The 14,390-nt window shown below is 32.0% G+C and overlaps 1 protein-coding gene across 1 annotated transcript in view; it reads left to right on the top strand.

Annotated features, from left to right (window-relative positions):
• Positions 1-591: 591 nt before the first annotated feature.
• The window catches only part of LOC131048152 (cucumisin-like), a 31,429-nt gene continuing 17,630 nt past the window's right edge, over positions 592-14,390 (top strand). The window contains exons 1-6 of the mRNA XM_057982028.2: positions 592-720; positions 844-947; positions 5,023-5,120; positions 12,142-12,285; positions 12,461-12,566; positions 13,839-14,364. Coding sequence (XP_057838011.2) covers positions 592-720; positions 844-947; positions 5,023-5,120; positions 12,142-12,285; positions 12,461-12,566; positions 13,839-14,364 — 1,107 coding nt within the window. The remainder of the gene's footprint in view (positions 721-843; positions 948-5,022; positions 5,121-12,141; positions 12,286-12,460; positions 12,567-13,838; positions 14,365-14,390) is intronic.

Raw genomic sequence — 14,390 nt, 5'->3', positions numbered from 1 at the left:
CCTAAGATAAAATAAAATAAAAACCTATTTGCCTTCTTAAGAGACAGACTAACAACTTTAAATTATAGAATTTAATTTCACTTTTTTTAAAGAATTGTACGAGCACTTGCTCACATCTCTGAATCTCCGAGTTTGAGACAAGCTCTTTGCCAGAATTGGACGACACATTTTAGACCGAGGAAAACAAGAAAAGAAAAATGTGGTCTCCGCCTAAAAACATAAAAAATGCCTTGAAAGTAGTGAACTCCGAGAAAAAACAATCTACAGCATTTAACATTATTTATGCAATCATCTTATTCTTCAACAAGTTATTTATAGTGACAAACACTACAGTTCCAATTACATTTGGCAAAATCTACCATCTTTTTAAACATCCAAGAGCTTTCAAAGAATTGAAATGTTGTTTAGCCTTAGGATTTGGTGTTATTGAAAAAAAAATCGTCATAAGACAATGAATATGACAGCAGGAAAAGAAAAACAGATTTGCGCAGTGATTATATCGTATTATCTGGATGTTTTCTCCAAGTAAAAGAAAACATATCAGATTTAATCTAAACTATAAATAAGAGGCTCAACATGGTGTAGTGGAAGATGGCCATTCTGAACCATTCCAGAATGTCAGATATCAGCAAAACCCAGTTTTTAGCACTTATCATTTTATTTCTGTTGCACCTCAATAGTAATGCTTCTGCAGGTGTATTTGAAGAATCAGATAAAAAGGTATTCAATTACGAAAAAAAGGATTGGATTTATCATGACCAAACTAAATAAGATATTTAGTAATTACATTGTCCAAAATGTTTACTGATAAGAGAATTCATTTGGGTGTTACTGTTGAATCAGCTTCATATAATATATATGGGTGAGATTCCATCTGATGTTGAAGGAGATTTCCACACAGTAGCTGCTTCATCTCACATTGATATGCTCCAATATGTTGTTGGAAGGTAAGAAATTCTTAGAAACTTTTGTAAAACTCTTTACTATCCTTTATAACCATTTTTGCTTCTTGTGTATGTTGTTGTACAAATCTTTACCACTAAAAACACTTTTTAATGCAGCAGATTTAGTAAGATGGTTTCCAATTTATGAATTATTGGAAAACAAGAAGAAAAAAATTAAGTACGTAATAGATTTTTAATAGAAAAACTAATGTTGGCTTGATTTACTCTAGAGGTTTTTGATCTACTAGTTATTCCTACCTCAAGTTAATACCATTACATTTAATACAATTGAATGTTAGGTATAACTATATTCAAACAAAGAGGATGTTCAAAACATATCTCTCACCATTAGTTATATGATAAAAAGAGGTTTTCAAGCTCGTTAAATAAACCTCTTAAGAGAGATGAAATCTACGATCTGCTCATTGAATTACAAAGAGTCCAGAGGTAAGGACATTCCATTTATGAATGTTTTGTGTGATGAATATGGTTTGCTTTAGGATGGATCATGCTTTCCTCATTAGTGAAAGCATACATTAATAGTTGTGCATTAATCGTGTGTATATCATTTAATGTCATGTATATTGTTTCCAACCTAGTGCATGTGACTATATGAGTAGAAGTGAATGTGTTTAGTTCCACTAACCGTATTTATAATCATCTTACTTAGATACAATAATGGTAACTCTCTTACTATTATAGTAAGAGTGTAAATGATGTATTCATTGAAATTTTGATTATGGAAATGGATTAACCATACAAAGAATGTCTTTCACAAGAATCTAAGAGGGTGATTTAGCGGTATGAAAATTGATTCATATTCATTAAACATTCACTTTTATCAAGGTTGTAGGATTAAGTCAAATACCTCTTATACTACAAGGCACCCTGGCAGCATGATCCTTTTGTTGGAATTCAAAGGGAGGCTACAATAGTCTATTAATATTGGTTATTAAAATCTTGCAAGACAAGTGATGATGTCAATGGCGTTGATAAGGAGTGTTATTTATAACCTAAATTTGTTTGCAGCTAGGTCATATTTTGAACTTAGGGGATCCTTAGAAGAAAAGGTGGGAAATAGCTCCATTAATGTGTCTCAATTAAAAGAATTTGGAGAAATTAAGAAAATGAATATCAAGTTATTAAAAGGGAATATTACTAATTATTCAACTCGTGATAAAATCATATTATCTATTTAAGTTCCCTAAGGAATTTATGAAAGATGAAGGAAAATTGAAACTATCTACATATAAAAAAAAATGGTCAGCCGTAATTTAATTCTCTTTGAAAATTTGGAAGTTGAATCCTTGTATTTCTTATTTGGAGAAAGAAGTATCCTATATTCAGCCTCTTACTCAATACAAATAAATAAAATTGAGATAAAGGAGAAGAGGCTTGTAACAAGTATATCTTCCTCTAACGTTCCAAGGCCTCCTAAATGTTAGTCTCGTAAAAAATGGCAAGAAAAATACAATGCATGGCTTCAAACTTCAACACCACAAGTTATTTTTTCTTATGAATCAAAGGAGAGACAAATTAGCAAGGTTATCATACACAATTGAGGTGACGTGCAAGCTAAGAGAAGAATCAAAATTATAGCAAAGAAGAGGGTACAAAGTTTGCCTCCACATATGAGACTTTCCACATCTACAATAGATGTTCTAGAAACAAACACTTCAAAATATCTAGACACATAAAATATAGTAGAATCAAGTGTCACTACTTCAACAAAGAAGAGAATATCTATTTCACATACTTCAAACCCTACCTTTTCTCCTATCCCTTTATCCATAGCTTTTAATTCCTTTGTCTTCACCCCATCAATCTTTCCCTTCACTTCTAGCACACCCACTTACCTCCTATTAATCCACTATTCATAGCCTCACTCCCCACATCATTCCACCTCTGTTGATACCTTCTTCACATCAATAATTCAATATGATTCTCTTCCAATAAGGCGTCCCTCTTTAAAACCCCGGGAGGGAATCTACACAAATATATTACAATATCTAGAGTGTTTTCTTTACATGATAAACAAAATAGGAAATAGTGGAAACAACATGCTAAATATTGTTACTTTCTGTTTATTACTCAAGGGTTGTCCTATAAATAAGGCGAAGATATAAACCATATTGAGGAGGGATGGTAGAAGAAGAAATGTTTCTCAAATAGTCATGTACCTTTACCAAAAGTGAATAATAAAGATGTGCAAAAAAAAAATTGTATAGTCATGAACGAATTCTTTTTGGCAAGGGAACTAGACCATCAAATCTTAATATGTTAAATATTACTATAGCTTCAATTAAAGAATGAATACAAAAGGATGGAAAGGATTCAAAGGAGGAATCTAAAATAAAAGAACATATTAGCTTGTTAACTACTAATATATAAAACTTGATCAATGCAATTTTAAGCATTTCTTTAGTTCTATAAACTATGAGAGATTCCATGAGTCCACTACTTGATAAAATTACATGGTATAGTGAGATAATGGATCCTTGGATTGAAAAAAATATTTTTAAAGGGGCTAAAATCAATCAATAATTTATTTAAGTTGTGTAAGAACTTTGACACCCCAAAAGAGATAATCAAACAACTAAAGAAGGAGATGGAGGCCAATTGTAGAGAAAAAGAAATAAATATTCTTCAACAAAAAATATGGTTAGAGGTTGAATCAAAGATTTCAAAAAGTCTTGGCATTTTCCCACTAGAAAACAAAGCATTCTTTTTGAAAAGCATGAATCTACTAAGTTCGTTGTAGAGACAACATAGTTTCTCGCTAATTATTTCAAATAAACGAGTAATACATTTGAAGGGAAGAAATGCAAAATGAATTTATTTGTAGATCTCATCTCCTATTCTCTAGAAGATGCAAAAGACTTGACATAATGAAGAAATGCAAGTTGAAAAAAGTGTTGATTAAGCATGTGAAGAAAGACTTGGTAAGCTCTACAATTTTGACAAAAAGAAAATAGATGAAAAATGGGACTGTTAAAGTTCATTGTGTTTGTAGAGAAAGGTTATCAAGAGGTATGAAGGCTTAATTATTAAGAATGACAAGGTGCATAACATTCATGAATGGAGGCTTGACAAGATTGCATTACCAAATTGAGGTGAAGTGAAAGCTATAGTCAATTTATTGAGTTTTATAGTTAGAGGGCATGCAATTGTGAAATTTGATACTTTGAAACTCTATTTATTTCTGCATTATATTTGAGACAAATTGATAGTAAAATTTGTTATGCTTCATGCAAAACTTTCTTGTTCAAGCTCTATTTATATGTTATGAAATTGGTACTCTATGTGAAATTATGTTATCTTCATTGAATACTATTTTGTGTGAAGAATTTCACTCATTGAATATGAATTAGCAATAATTTTAGGCTTTGTATTGTGATTGTTATTCATTTGAACGTTTGTAGCTTTGTATACAATATTTGGATATTGATTTATGAAGTTCTATCTTGTGTATATTATCAAAATCTTCATTTTAGCTCTTGAATGCACATACATTTTTGTGTTTGTGTTTTATCTAGAAAGTGAGCATTTGTAATAGTTTAGCTTGTTTGTATGGTTTATACAAAATCTCATGTTTACATATAGTTGAACTATTAAGCTTGATCATATTCAAGAATTGTAATTGTAATAATTTTAGGAGTTCATAGCTCTATATACAATACATGATCATTTTGATTTGTAAAATCTTGTCTTGTAATTGTAACCACAATCTTCAAGTCAATTCTTATGTCCCCATACTTTCCGATGATTACTTAACTAAAATTGTGTATTTATTAACTTATTCAGACAATCATAACAAATAACCTTTCATTTATATATAAGTTATTTGTTAAGTCTTACACTCCTACCAAAAAATTGAAAAAACGTCACAATTTTTTTTTTCTATTATATATGTAATAATAGAAAACAATGTTACGTCTTATAAAAATCTATAAAAAACTTTGTGATCATTCATACATCAACTTTCTCTATTTTTTATCAAGTTTTAAAGCTTTATGAAAATAGATAAACAATATTAAATAATTGAATCAACATTTTTTTTTATTTTATGTTATTCTAGCTATGAAGCAGCACAAGAGCGTTGGACACATAGTTATGGAAAGAGCTTTAATGGATTTGCAGCTTGGCTTAATCCATCTGAAGTACAAGAGATTTCAGGTTGGATTATGTGGAGCCAGCTTTTCCTTATGTTTTGTCTTCCTTTGATTTCATTGAATTCAAATAATAACAGCTATATAAATGCACCTACTGGCACTCTTTTTCTATATTGCTTGTGATGCATCACTCATTGTGGACTATATTTTGGAACTTAACGTAGTGTTCGTATAATGTTATAAATTGGGGGAAATTGTCTTTCTTAATAATAAAAACTATTTTTTTAATTTTTATTTTTTATTTATCTGATTTTGTGGGTTGAGGAAATTGTGATCATCTGCCTACTATTATTAAATCTGAGTCAAGAAATAGGACTATTTTTCCTTGCTAGTACTTTTGGTTGTAAATAGCTATACATTTTGTTAGATGGAGTAGACTATGTATATATGAAAAGGTGTTGTAATATAAATCAGATCTTATATTTTATAATTTATTCTATTATTTTTAAGAGTATTTATTTTGTGTTGTATGGTCTTTTTATCTTATTATTTTCAATTTTTTATATTTGGCTTTTAATATGTAAAATTAGTTAATAGGTTTTGGATCATAATTCAAGGTGTGTCTGCATTATTTTGGTATTAGAGAAAACAACGATGGTTTAGAAAGGAGTTTGTTTTAATTGGCAAACGAGAGATAAGAGGAATTGACAACCACAAGGGAATGATGATGAAGGATGACTCAAAAGATTAGAGCCACTGAAGCTAGATTGCATATAAATGGTTCTGAAGAGGAACAAGAAAACCTCAAAGACATAGCTAGGGTAGAAAACTTTATGAAAAGGATCATCAAAACCATGTTTAGAAAAGGCTTGAAGATGAAAGTTAATATTTGATATTTTAAAGGAAAAATAAACCTAGATTTATTCTTAGACATGGGTCCAAAAGTCAGTGTGTTTTGAGTTTGAAGACATTGATAGAGATTAATAAAAAGGATAAAAATTATAGAATCCAAATTGAAGTCCCATGCTTCTCTTTGCTAGGAAAATTTGCAAAGATTTAGGAGAAGACAAGGAAGAAAAAAATTAGATAGGCACCCAAGCCATTAAAAATTATAAGAGCTCAATTCTCGCCTTTTGATTATTAGCAAAAAACACATTTGAGAAATTTAATAACCTCAGACAATCAATAGGTATAGGAATATATTGAGAAATTTATATGGGTTCAAATTTGGACTATTTTAATATACAAGTGATTGAAGAACAAGCGCCAAGTAAGTATGTTTAAAGATAGAGTTTCAACTCCAAGATGAGATTGCCTTAATCAAGGCACCTGTTGTGGGTGACACATGAATATACCTTAAAAGTGGAGGTAAATAAAATTAAAAGAATAAAATAGTGAAGAAATGGGTTGATAGCAACCCAAATAGAGGATTCTAAGTTCCTCCAAAAGCATTAGAGAAGAACTTAAGAAAAATGTGAAGCCCAACTTCAAAGGAAGGAGGTATTTCAAAGGTAGGGGACACGGTGACAATATTTTGGAGATTGGAATCCCGTAAATAGTTTCATTTGAAAAAAACATAGAAAGCTTAAAACTACCCACTAAATCCTTAAACATCCAATTGACCAATGTATACTAAAAAAAGCCACAAGTTGTGAAATTAGAGGCTAGGAACTAGAGATAACTTAATGCTATAAAACACCTTGGTTGTAGGAAATAAACATTGAAAGAGGAAAAATATTTTTCAAACTAGATGCAAGTGTCAAGGAAAGGTATTAAAAGTTATTGTAGATGACAGTTCAATTGACAATAATTTAGTAAGTAATGAAATAGTGCAAACAGTAAATCTTTCTTATATTTATAGATAAAAACATATAAGATTTCCTAGTTGAGTAAAGATCAACGTGTGCTAGTAGATAAGTCTTGTTTTGTTGTCTTTAATATTAGCTCCTATAAAGATAAGGTTTTGTGAAATGTATTTCTTATGGATTCTTAGGAGAAATCATACCAATGGAGGTGTATATATATTGTTAAGCCAATATTTCTAGATTTGATTCCATTCAACCTCCTAGCTGATTTGATTCCTTCAAGAGCTATTACCAATTAAATTGATCTAATTCTTGGTGTCAAAATCCTAAATCAAGTTACTTATAGGTTGATTCCTCTCGAGAATGAGAAAATATTGAAACAAATTACTAAACTATTGAAAAAAAGGATTTGTGAGGGAAAGCATGAGTTCAAGTGCCACACCTAAACTCTAATCTTCCCCAAGAAAGCATGGAAGTGGATGATTATGTTTTGGTTATAGATCCATAAATAAAATCATTGTGAAGTATTATTTTCCATTGCCAAGAGTGGATGACACATTAAATTGTTTGTTGAGTGCCAAGATCTCCAAGATTGACCTCAAAAGCGAATACCATCATATTCAAATTCATTATGTGAAGATGATGAATGGAAGGTTGACTTCAAAGCCAAGGATGGTTTATATGAATGGGTGGCAATGTTTGGATTCTCTAATGCTCTGATTACCTTCATGAGAACTATGAATTAGACATTTATATCATACATTGGAAAATTTGTTATAGTCTATTTGATGATATCCTGATTTTTAATACAAACATGGAGGAGCATGTAGAACATTTGAGAGTGTTTCTTGACATACTTAGAGTAGAAATGTTGTTTTTTATTTAGGGGTAAATACTATGCTTTGATAGGCTTTGGAACTTTTTACATGGGCAATGCAATAGCTAACAAAAAAAATTGTTCAAGAACACAACAACCAAGCTACTATTGTAGAACAATCAACACCAACCTACACAATGCCCAACCTCATACTTGTGAGATTCCACACACCCTTAATCAAAGTGTGGTATTTGAAAACATATTTAGGAAAAGGTCCCTTCTATATTTGAATAATTATCCAATAAATATAATTATCTAAATCCTTTGACCATAGAGAGAGGAGAGAGTCCTCAACTATCACCTCAACCATAGTCACCTCATGCAGTGAGGAAGAATGTTTGACTGAAAGTGTCATATGTTGCATGAAATCCATAGATAAAGGAAGAGAAAGTTTCACCCCTCAACCCACTAACAAGTAATGGAATTAGACAAAGGATATGCTGAAATTCGTTAAAAAGGAGAAGTGTTGATAGGGAAAAAATGAAGTCACCCAAATCATAGTAGCCCTAGGGGAAGCCACCTCAAGAGGAGCTTCAAATTATATCTCATTATGATCCATTAAAAGGGGGCAAAGTAAGGGAACTCATCAAGTAGAGAGTCATAAATAACAAAATATCCATATTTAAATGATTGGGGGGCATTCTAGAACCATGTAGTTGAGCTTGCAATCTCAAGTAGCGAGAATGATGAAAATAAAAAAGAAAGATTTTTGGTAGCAAATCACTATCTACAATAGAATAGTAGGATATTGAAGTCAAGAAATTGAATCCCCCACCTATTCTCAACCATCAAGACAAAATCCCCATTAAGAGCCTTGGAAATTTTAATATCCAAAAAAATATAGGCAAAGGTAGAGAGACCAATGTTGGATGCGATTGAATGAACCTTAAAAAAATCGATCCTCAATGAAAAATCTTCCTAGAATTGGAGAGGAAGATTAGACAACCTCGCCCAACTGGCATAATATTGAGATTCAATTATAGGGTTAAAATATGGAAACCATAATTTGACGGAATTATCACCACACATCCACAACCTACTGCCAACACCAACATTGTCTCCCCAAAGTTTGAAATTCTATAGTAAAAAAAATATTAATTTATGCCTTTAATGAGAGGCATCCAAGACTCTAAAACCCACTTATTCAAGTCTAAGAGAGAAGAATAGATGCAATTAAATATAGAAATTAGACTTTGTCAAGAGTATTAAATATCATTCTCAATCACATCCTATTGACAAAACATGACAAGTGAGGAGTGTGAACAAGAAAAGGCCAATATTTTGACACTAAGGCAGGTGAGGAGAATCAAAGGGTGTCCCTAAACTAGCTATGGCCACATAAGGAAAACTAAGATCCCCACATAGGTCAATAACCAATGAAACTTGACCAAAAGAATAAATGATGATGTTATCCACAATACCACCATTGATGTGGTTGTTTGCGCCCAATGCAAGAGAGCTCACGCGACTAGCATTCCCAAGAGTATCATCTAGATAAAAAACAAAGTGTTCACAAGTGAGTAAATTGCAATAATAACCACACATTCTCTAAAAGATCATGATTGAGAAACCATTGTTGAAAGTAGTGATAGGGTTTAAAAAATGGCCATAAGGGACATTTAAAAATAATATTTTAACACAATTTTGGTACTTGTAAAATACACTCAAAGGTTGTTAGTCAACTTTGAAAAGAGTGAGTTTAACTAAGATAATTTGGCATCCCTAGGTAGTGTTAGTTCAATTGGTAGATTGGGCATACATCAAAAAAAATTGAAGGTAATTTATGAATGACCCACCTCTCAAATATTCATAGAGGTGTGGAGCTTTCAAGGATAGTGAATTTTTATAAAAGTTTTATTAGAAATTTTAGGAGTATAATTGCACCCTTTGTTAGTTGCACAAGAGGGAAAGTCTTTATCTAGACTAGTGCAACTAATATAAATTTGAACAACTAAAAAGGAGGATAATTGATAGTTTGATTCTTTCTATACCAAACTTGGAGAGTAGGTAGCTATCAAAGGAGTGATAAGCCACAAAGGTAACTTGTGGCCTTTTTCAATGAGAAATTGAACGATGTCAAAAAGAAATAAACTACTCATGATATGCTATTGTACAAGCAGTAAAACATATAAAGCCTTAACTTCCAATTAGGGAGTTCAGTTTGATGACTCACAATCAAACATTGGAAGTACATTAGTTTTTGGACTAAGCATGATCCCATTAACATGCTAATCAAAGTTCACTTTTTGCAAGCATATACATTTATTGGGCAATATAGGAGTGATAAAATGAATATGGTAGCTAAGGAATTGAGTATCTAAGGCATTGTTGGCTAGTTGTAATGAGTAATGGGTTGGTCAGATTTAAAGAAATGAAAACTAAATATGCAAATGATTCCTACTTTGGTCAAATTTATGGAGTTCTAAGTAGTCAAGACCATACAAACATGGATGCATTTAAATACTATTAATTGATGAGTAGGCACTTCAATAGAGATAAAACCTATCGTTCAAATGGTAAGTGAAAATTTCTTTTGGCCAAATACGTAGAGATTTGAACAAGTTCATTTCAAATTGCAATTGGAAGACAACAAAAGAAGAACATGCATGCACACATACACACAAATGATAAAATATGCCATTCAAGTCACTCATTTGTTCTTTCAAGACGTAATGTAATTGCATGGTATTTCATAACCATAACCTTGATTACCAAGATGATAAAATTTTAAGCCACTCTTAGAGATCTTTGTGAAAAAAATTGGTGGCAATCAAGTCACTCATTTGTTCCTTCGAGATGTATTGCAATTGCATGATATTCCACTCTTGGAAAACCTCGTGGAAGAAATCAGCAATATAATTTAAAATAGGTCACTCCCAAATTGATGGTCAAATGGAGGTAGTGAATAGGAGCTTGAACAATCTATTGAGGTTTTTAGTTAGTGATAAAACTAGGCAATGAGATCTAATACTATCATCCCAACATTAATATGTCTATAGGTAAGTCTATATTTCAAATTTTGTATGGTACACATCTTGAAGGAATTGGAAAATTGATATGGTAGTAAATCCATAATTCAACCTTGAGATGCTATATATTTTGTAAAGAGTATTCAAATGGTACATCAATAATTCAAGCAAAAATTATAGGCAACAAATGAACAATATAATAAAGACGTTGAATTGCATATAAGGGAAAAAATATTCTTGGAAGGGGAAATGGTCACATGCTACATTTGTACAACGAGAGGTGTCTTCAAGGTGCTTATAACAAGTTAAAGTCGAAAGGATAAATTATACTGCCTATTCAATTTACCTTCCAAAGGATTTGGGCATCAATCCTATTTTTAATGTGGCTGACCTATATTCAAAATTTGTAGGGACGGATGATGAACGACATGGAAGGAAGACAACAACCAAACCAAGCATTTGCCAAAATGAGAACAAATTGAATGATTGTTGGATAACAAATTGGTACCTACAAGATCCAAAACAAAGAAACATAATTCATTAAACGAGAAGGCCTACCAAATTTCTATAATACATAGATCATGTAGTTTGACTTGTTTAAGTGTAGTAGAACAACTTTACCATGTGACTTTGAACCAAGATGTTCAAAATATTAAAAATTGGGGGTGAATGATGTGCCACTCATTATAGCAATTTGGGAAAATTTTATTTAATAATGATACCAATTGTTAGTAACTACAATATTTCTATGAATAAGGGATATAGGCTATGTGACTCTTTTATCAAGATTCATCTATGTATTATTTGAATCAAGCTCATTCGCTCGTATTTCATGGGTAGTGGTTCACAAGAATCTATATCTCATGAGTAGGAATGATTCACTTAGCACTTAATGCATCTAAGTCATGCTCACAAGGGTGAATAAGTGTGAATAGTCCACTTAGCACTCATTACATCTAGGTGATGTTCATAAGGGTGATACATCTAGGTGATGCCTCAAGGGTGAAGCATCATGAGATATGAATTCTTACAAACCACTACTCATGAATATATAAAAGTACGTTGTTATAAAATAAATCACATCTGTATTTTTACATTGTTTTTAAGAATATTTAATCGGTGTTGTACTTCTTCTGCCTTATTTTTTCCAGTTTTGGGTTTGTATTTTTTATCTATATTGAATTAACAGGTAGTAATTAGAGGTATAGGAGTGTCTGCATCAGCTTGGCTATTTCATAACTGTGAAATATAACACTTGTTCAACTTTTTTCCATCCTTATATTTCATTTGTTTCAGCAAGGATCACATTAGTTTTCGATGCTTTGGCAACAATATTTTGGGCCAATTTTTTATTCATGCACAGGAAATAGTTCAATGTGTATATAATATATACCATCAATCTTGTTGATAGAAACCATTTTTAATAAAATGTAGGCATTGAGGGTGTTCTCTCTGTATTTGAAAACAAACAAAATACTCTTCACACAACAAGATCGTGGGATTTCTTAGGCTTTCCTCAGAATATCCAGAGAAATTTGTCCTACGAAAGCGATGTTATTGTTGGACTTCTAGACACAGGTGTGTTGATATATTTATCTGTTTTCTAAAACTGCTATGCTCTATCTACTTTATTTGTTTAAAGTAAGAACATGCTGAAATAATATTGAAAATCCAAAGCCTAAAGGTGATGAACTATATATATTTATGTGTATTGATTATGCTGAGCATTATTCAAATGGGGGATATGTTGCAGGAATATGGCCGGAGTCAGAAAGTTTTAGTGATACTGGATTTGGCCCAGTTCCATCCAAATGGAATGGAAAATGTCAAACTACATCAGATTTTAAGGCCTGCAACAAGTTAGTTTTTCTCATTTTATTATTGTTGAAATTTAATTTATGTTGTAACAAATTAAATTAAAAGAGGGTACAAATTTATTCAAAACAAAAGAAGTGCAAGGCAAGAAGGGTCAACCATCTAGCAGAGAAAAGATCATTATACAACTTTGTCTGTATTCAATAACTGATCCAACATGTGAGACAATTCTAAAAATAATTACTCCCTATTCACAATTCCAACACTTCCAACACTGCATTCGATCAGAAGCCTGTTTAATACCAAGATAATTTAAATTTTTTTTATCACGATGTCTTTTTGGCATTGAAAACTTATGTTTGCTGTCACCATTGTCTGAAAGCCTCAGCTTTAACTATTAGTATATAAGAACTGTGCGATGCATAGTTTAAGCCACTAATAAATGATGGAGAGATGATCCAAGACAGTGTTTAGAGTTGTCAATATAACTCTGTATCTCAATGTTCAAAATCAGATCACTGCTTCAACCTTAATTTGTATATAAATCCTACCTAACACTAACATTACAGTGCAGCACTAATTATATATATCATGGCCAGTAATTCTAGAAAGATCTATGTGAAAGTATACACTGATAAGTCAGTCTTGTTCTGGCACCATAAGAGTTTAATTTAAATTTGAATGCTGGTAGGCTGCTTCATTTCTTCCTGCCCTGTTATCTATGTATTTTTCTTCAGCTTCCTTCCAATTCTATTTATAGCCTATAAACATATCTCAACTCCAAATTTAAATACTATCTCAGCTTTCTAGTGCTATTAATAATCCCAATCCCCAACCCAACAAAGGAGAAGTCTAAAGTTGTATTGGGAAGGTCTGTTTTATTACAAGGGCATGGTTAAAGTTGATATTATAAAATTTATTTTGGTATGTCATTCCGAATTATAGTATTGCTAATTGACATAAGGTATATAGAAAGAAATCCACCTCTAAGCTTTCACAAGGTAGGTCTTATAGTCCAAAATAAATAAAATCTTCATGATGGATTATGAAACATAATCAGAAAAATCGAATATACTTTTCAATTCCAATTCCATCTGTTGGAAGACCAATTTGTTTGCATTCAAAGATTAAGTAGGAATTTTGTAAGATGTTAGACTTTGTGTTCATCAATTAGTTACTTGGTTGGTAAAGTTGCCAAATCCCAAACTTGCTGGAATGAAATTAAGATTTGTACAGAAACAACACACAGTAGCTGTTTTTCGCTTCAAAATTGAAACTATCACAATACAGTTCTCTAAACAGTGCAACTTTGGCAGAAAAATTATTGGAGCAAGCTTCTATAACAAAGGGTTGGCAGGTGATCCAGCTAAAGATTTCTTGTCACCAAGAGATGGTCATGGTCATGGATCTCACACATCATCAATAGCAGCTGGGAATGTTGTGAAAAATGCAAGCCTTCTTGGAGTGGGGCAAGGAGATGCTCGTGGAGGAGTACCTGGTGCAAGGATTGCTATGTACAAGGTCTGTTGGGCGCCTGAAGGAAAATGTGAGGATGTAGATATTCTTGCTGCATTTGATGATGCCATCAATGATGGAGTGGATATCATTTCTGTTTCACTTGGAAGGGACAACCAAATCATAGAATACTTTGAAGATGCAATTGCAATTGGATCATTTCATGCCATGAAAAAAGGGATTTTAGTATCAGCTTCTGCAGGAAACTCTGGACCTCATCTACAAAATGTTTGCAACTATAATCCCTGGACTCTCACTGTGGCTGCCAGCACAACTGATCGGCAATTCATTTCCCCACTTGTTCTGGGGAACAATATGACTTTGCAGGTAACTAAACCTTGCCTTGTTATATT

The sequence above is a fragment of the Cryptomeria japonica genome, chromosome 8, assembly GCF_030272615.1.
Source record: "Cryptomeria japonica chromosome 8, Sugi_1.0, whole genome shotgun sequence".
Lineage (NCBI taxonomy): Eukaryota > Viridiplantae > Streptophyta > Pinopsida > Cupressales > Cupressaceae > Cryptomeria > Cryptomeria japonica.
The sequence above is the reverse complement of the archived record's forward strand: the minus strand, read 5'-3'. Positions and strand labels throughout refer to the sequence as shown.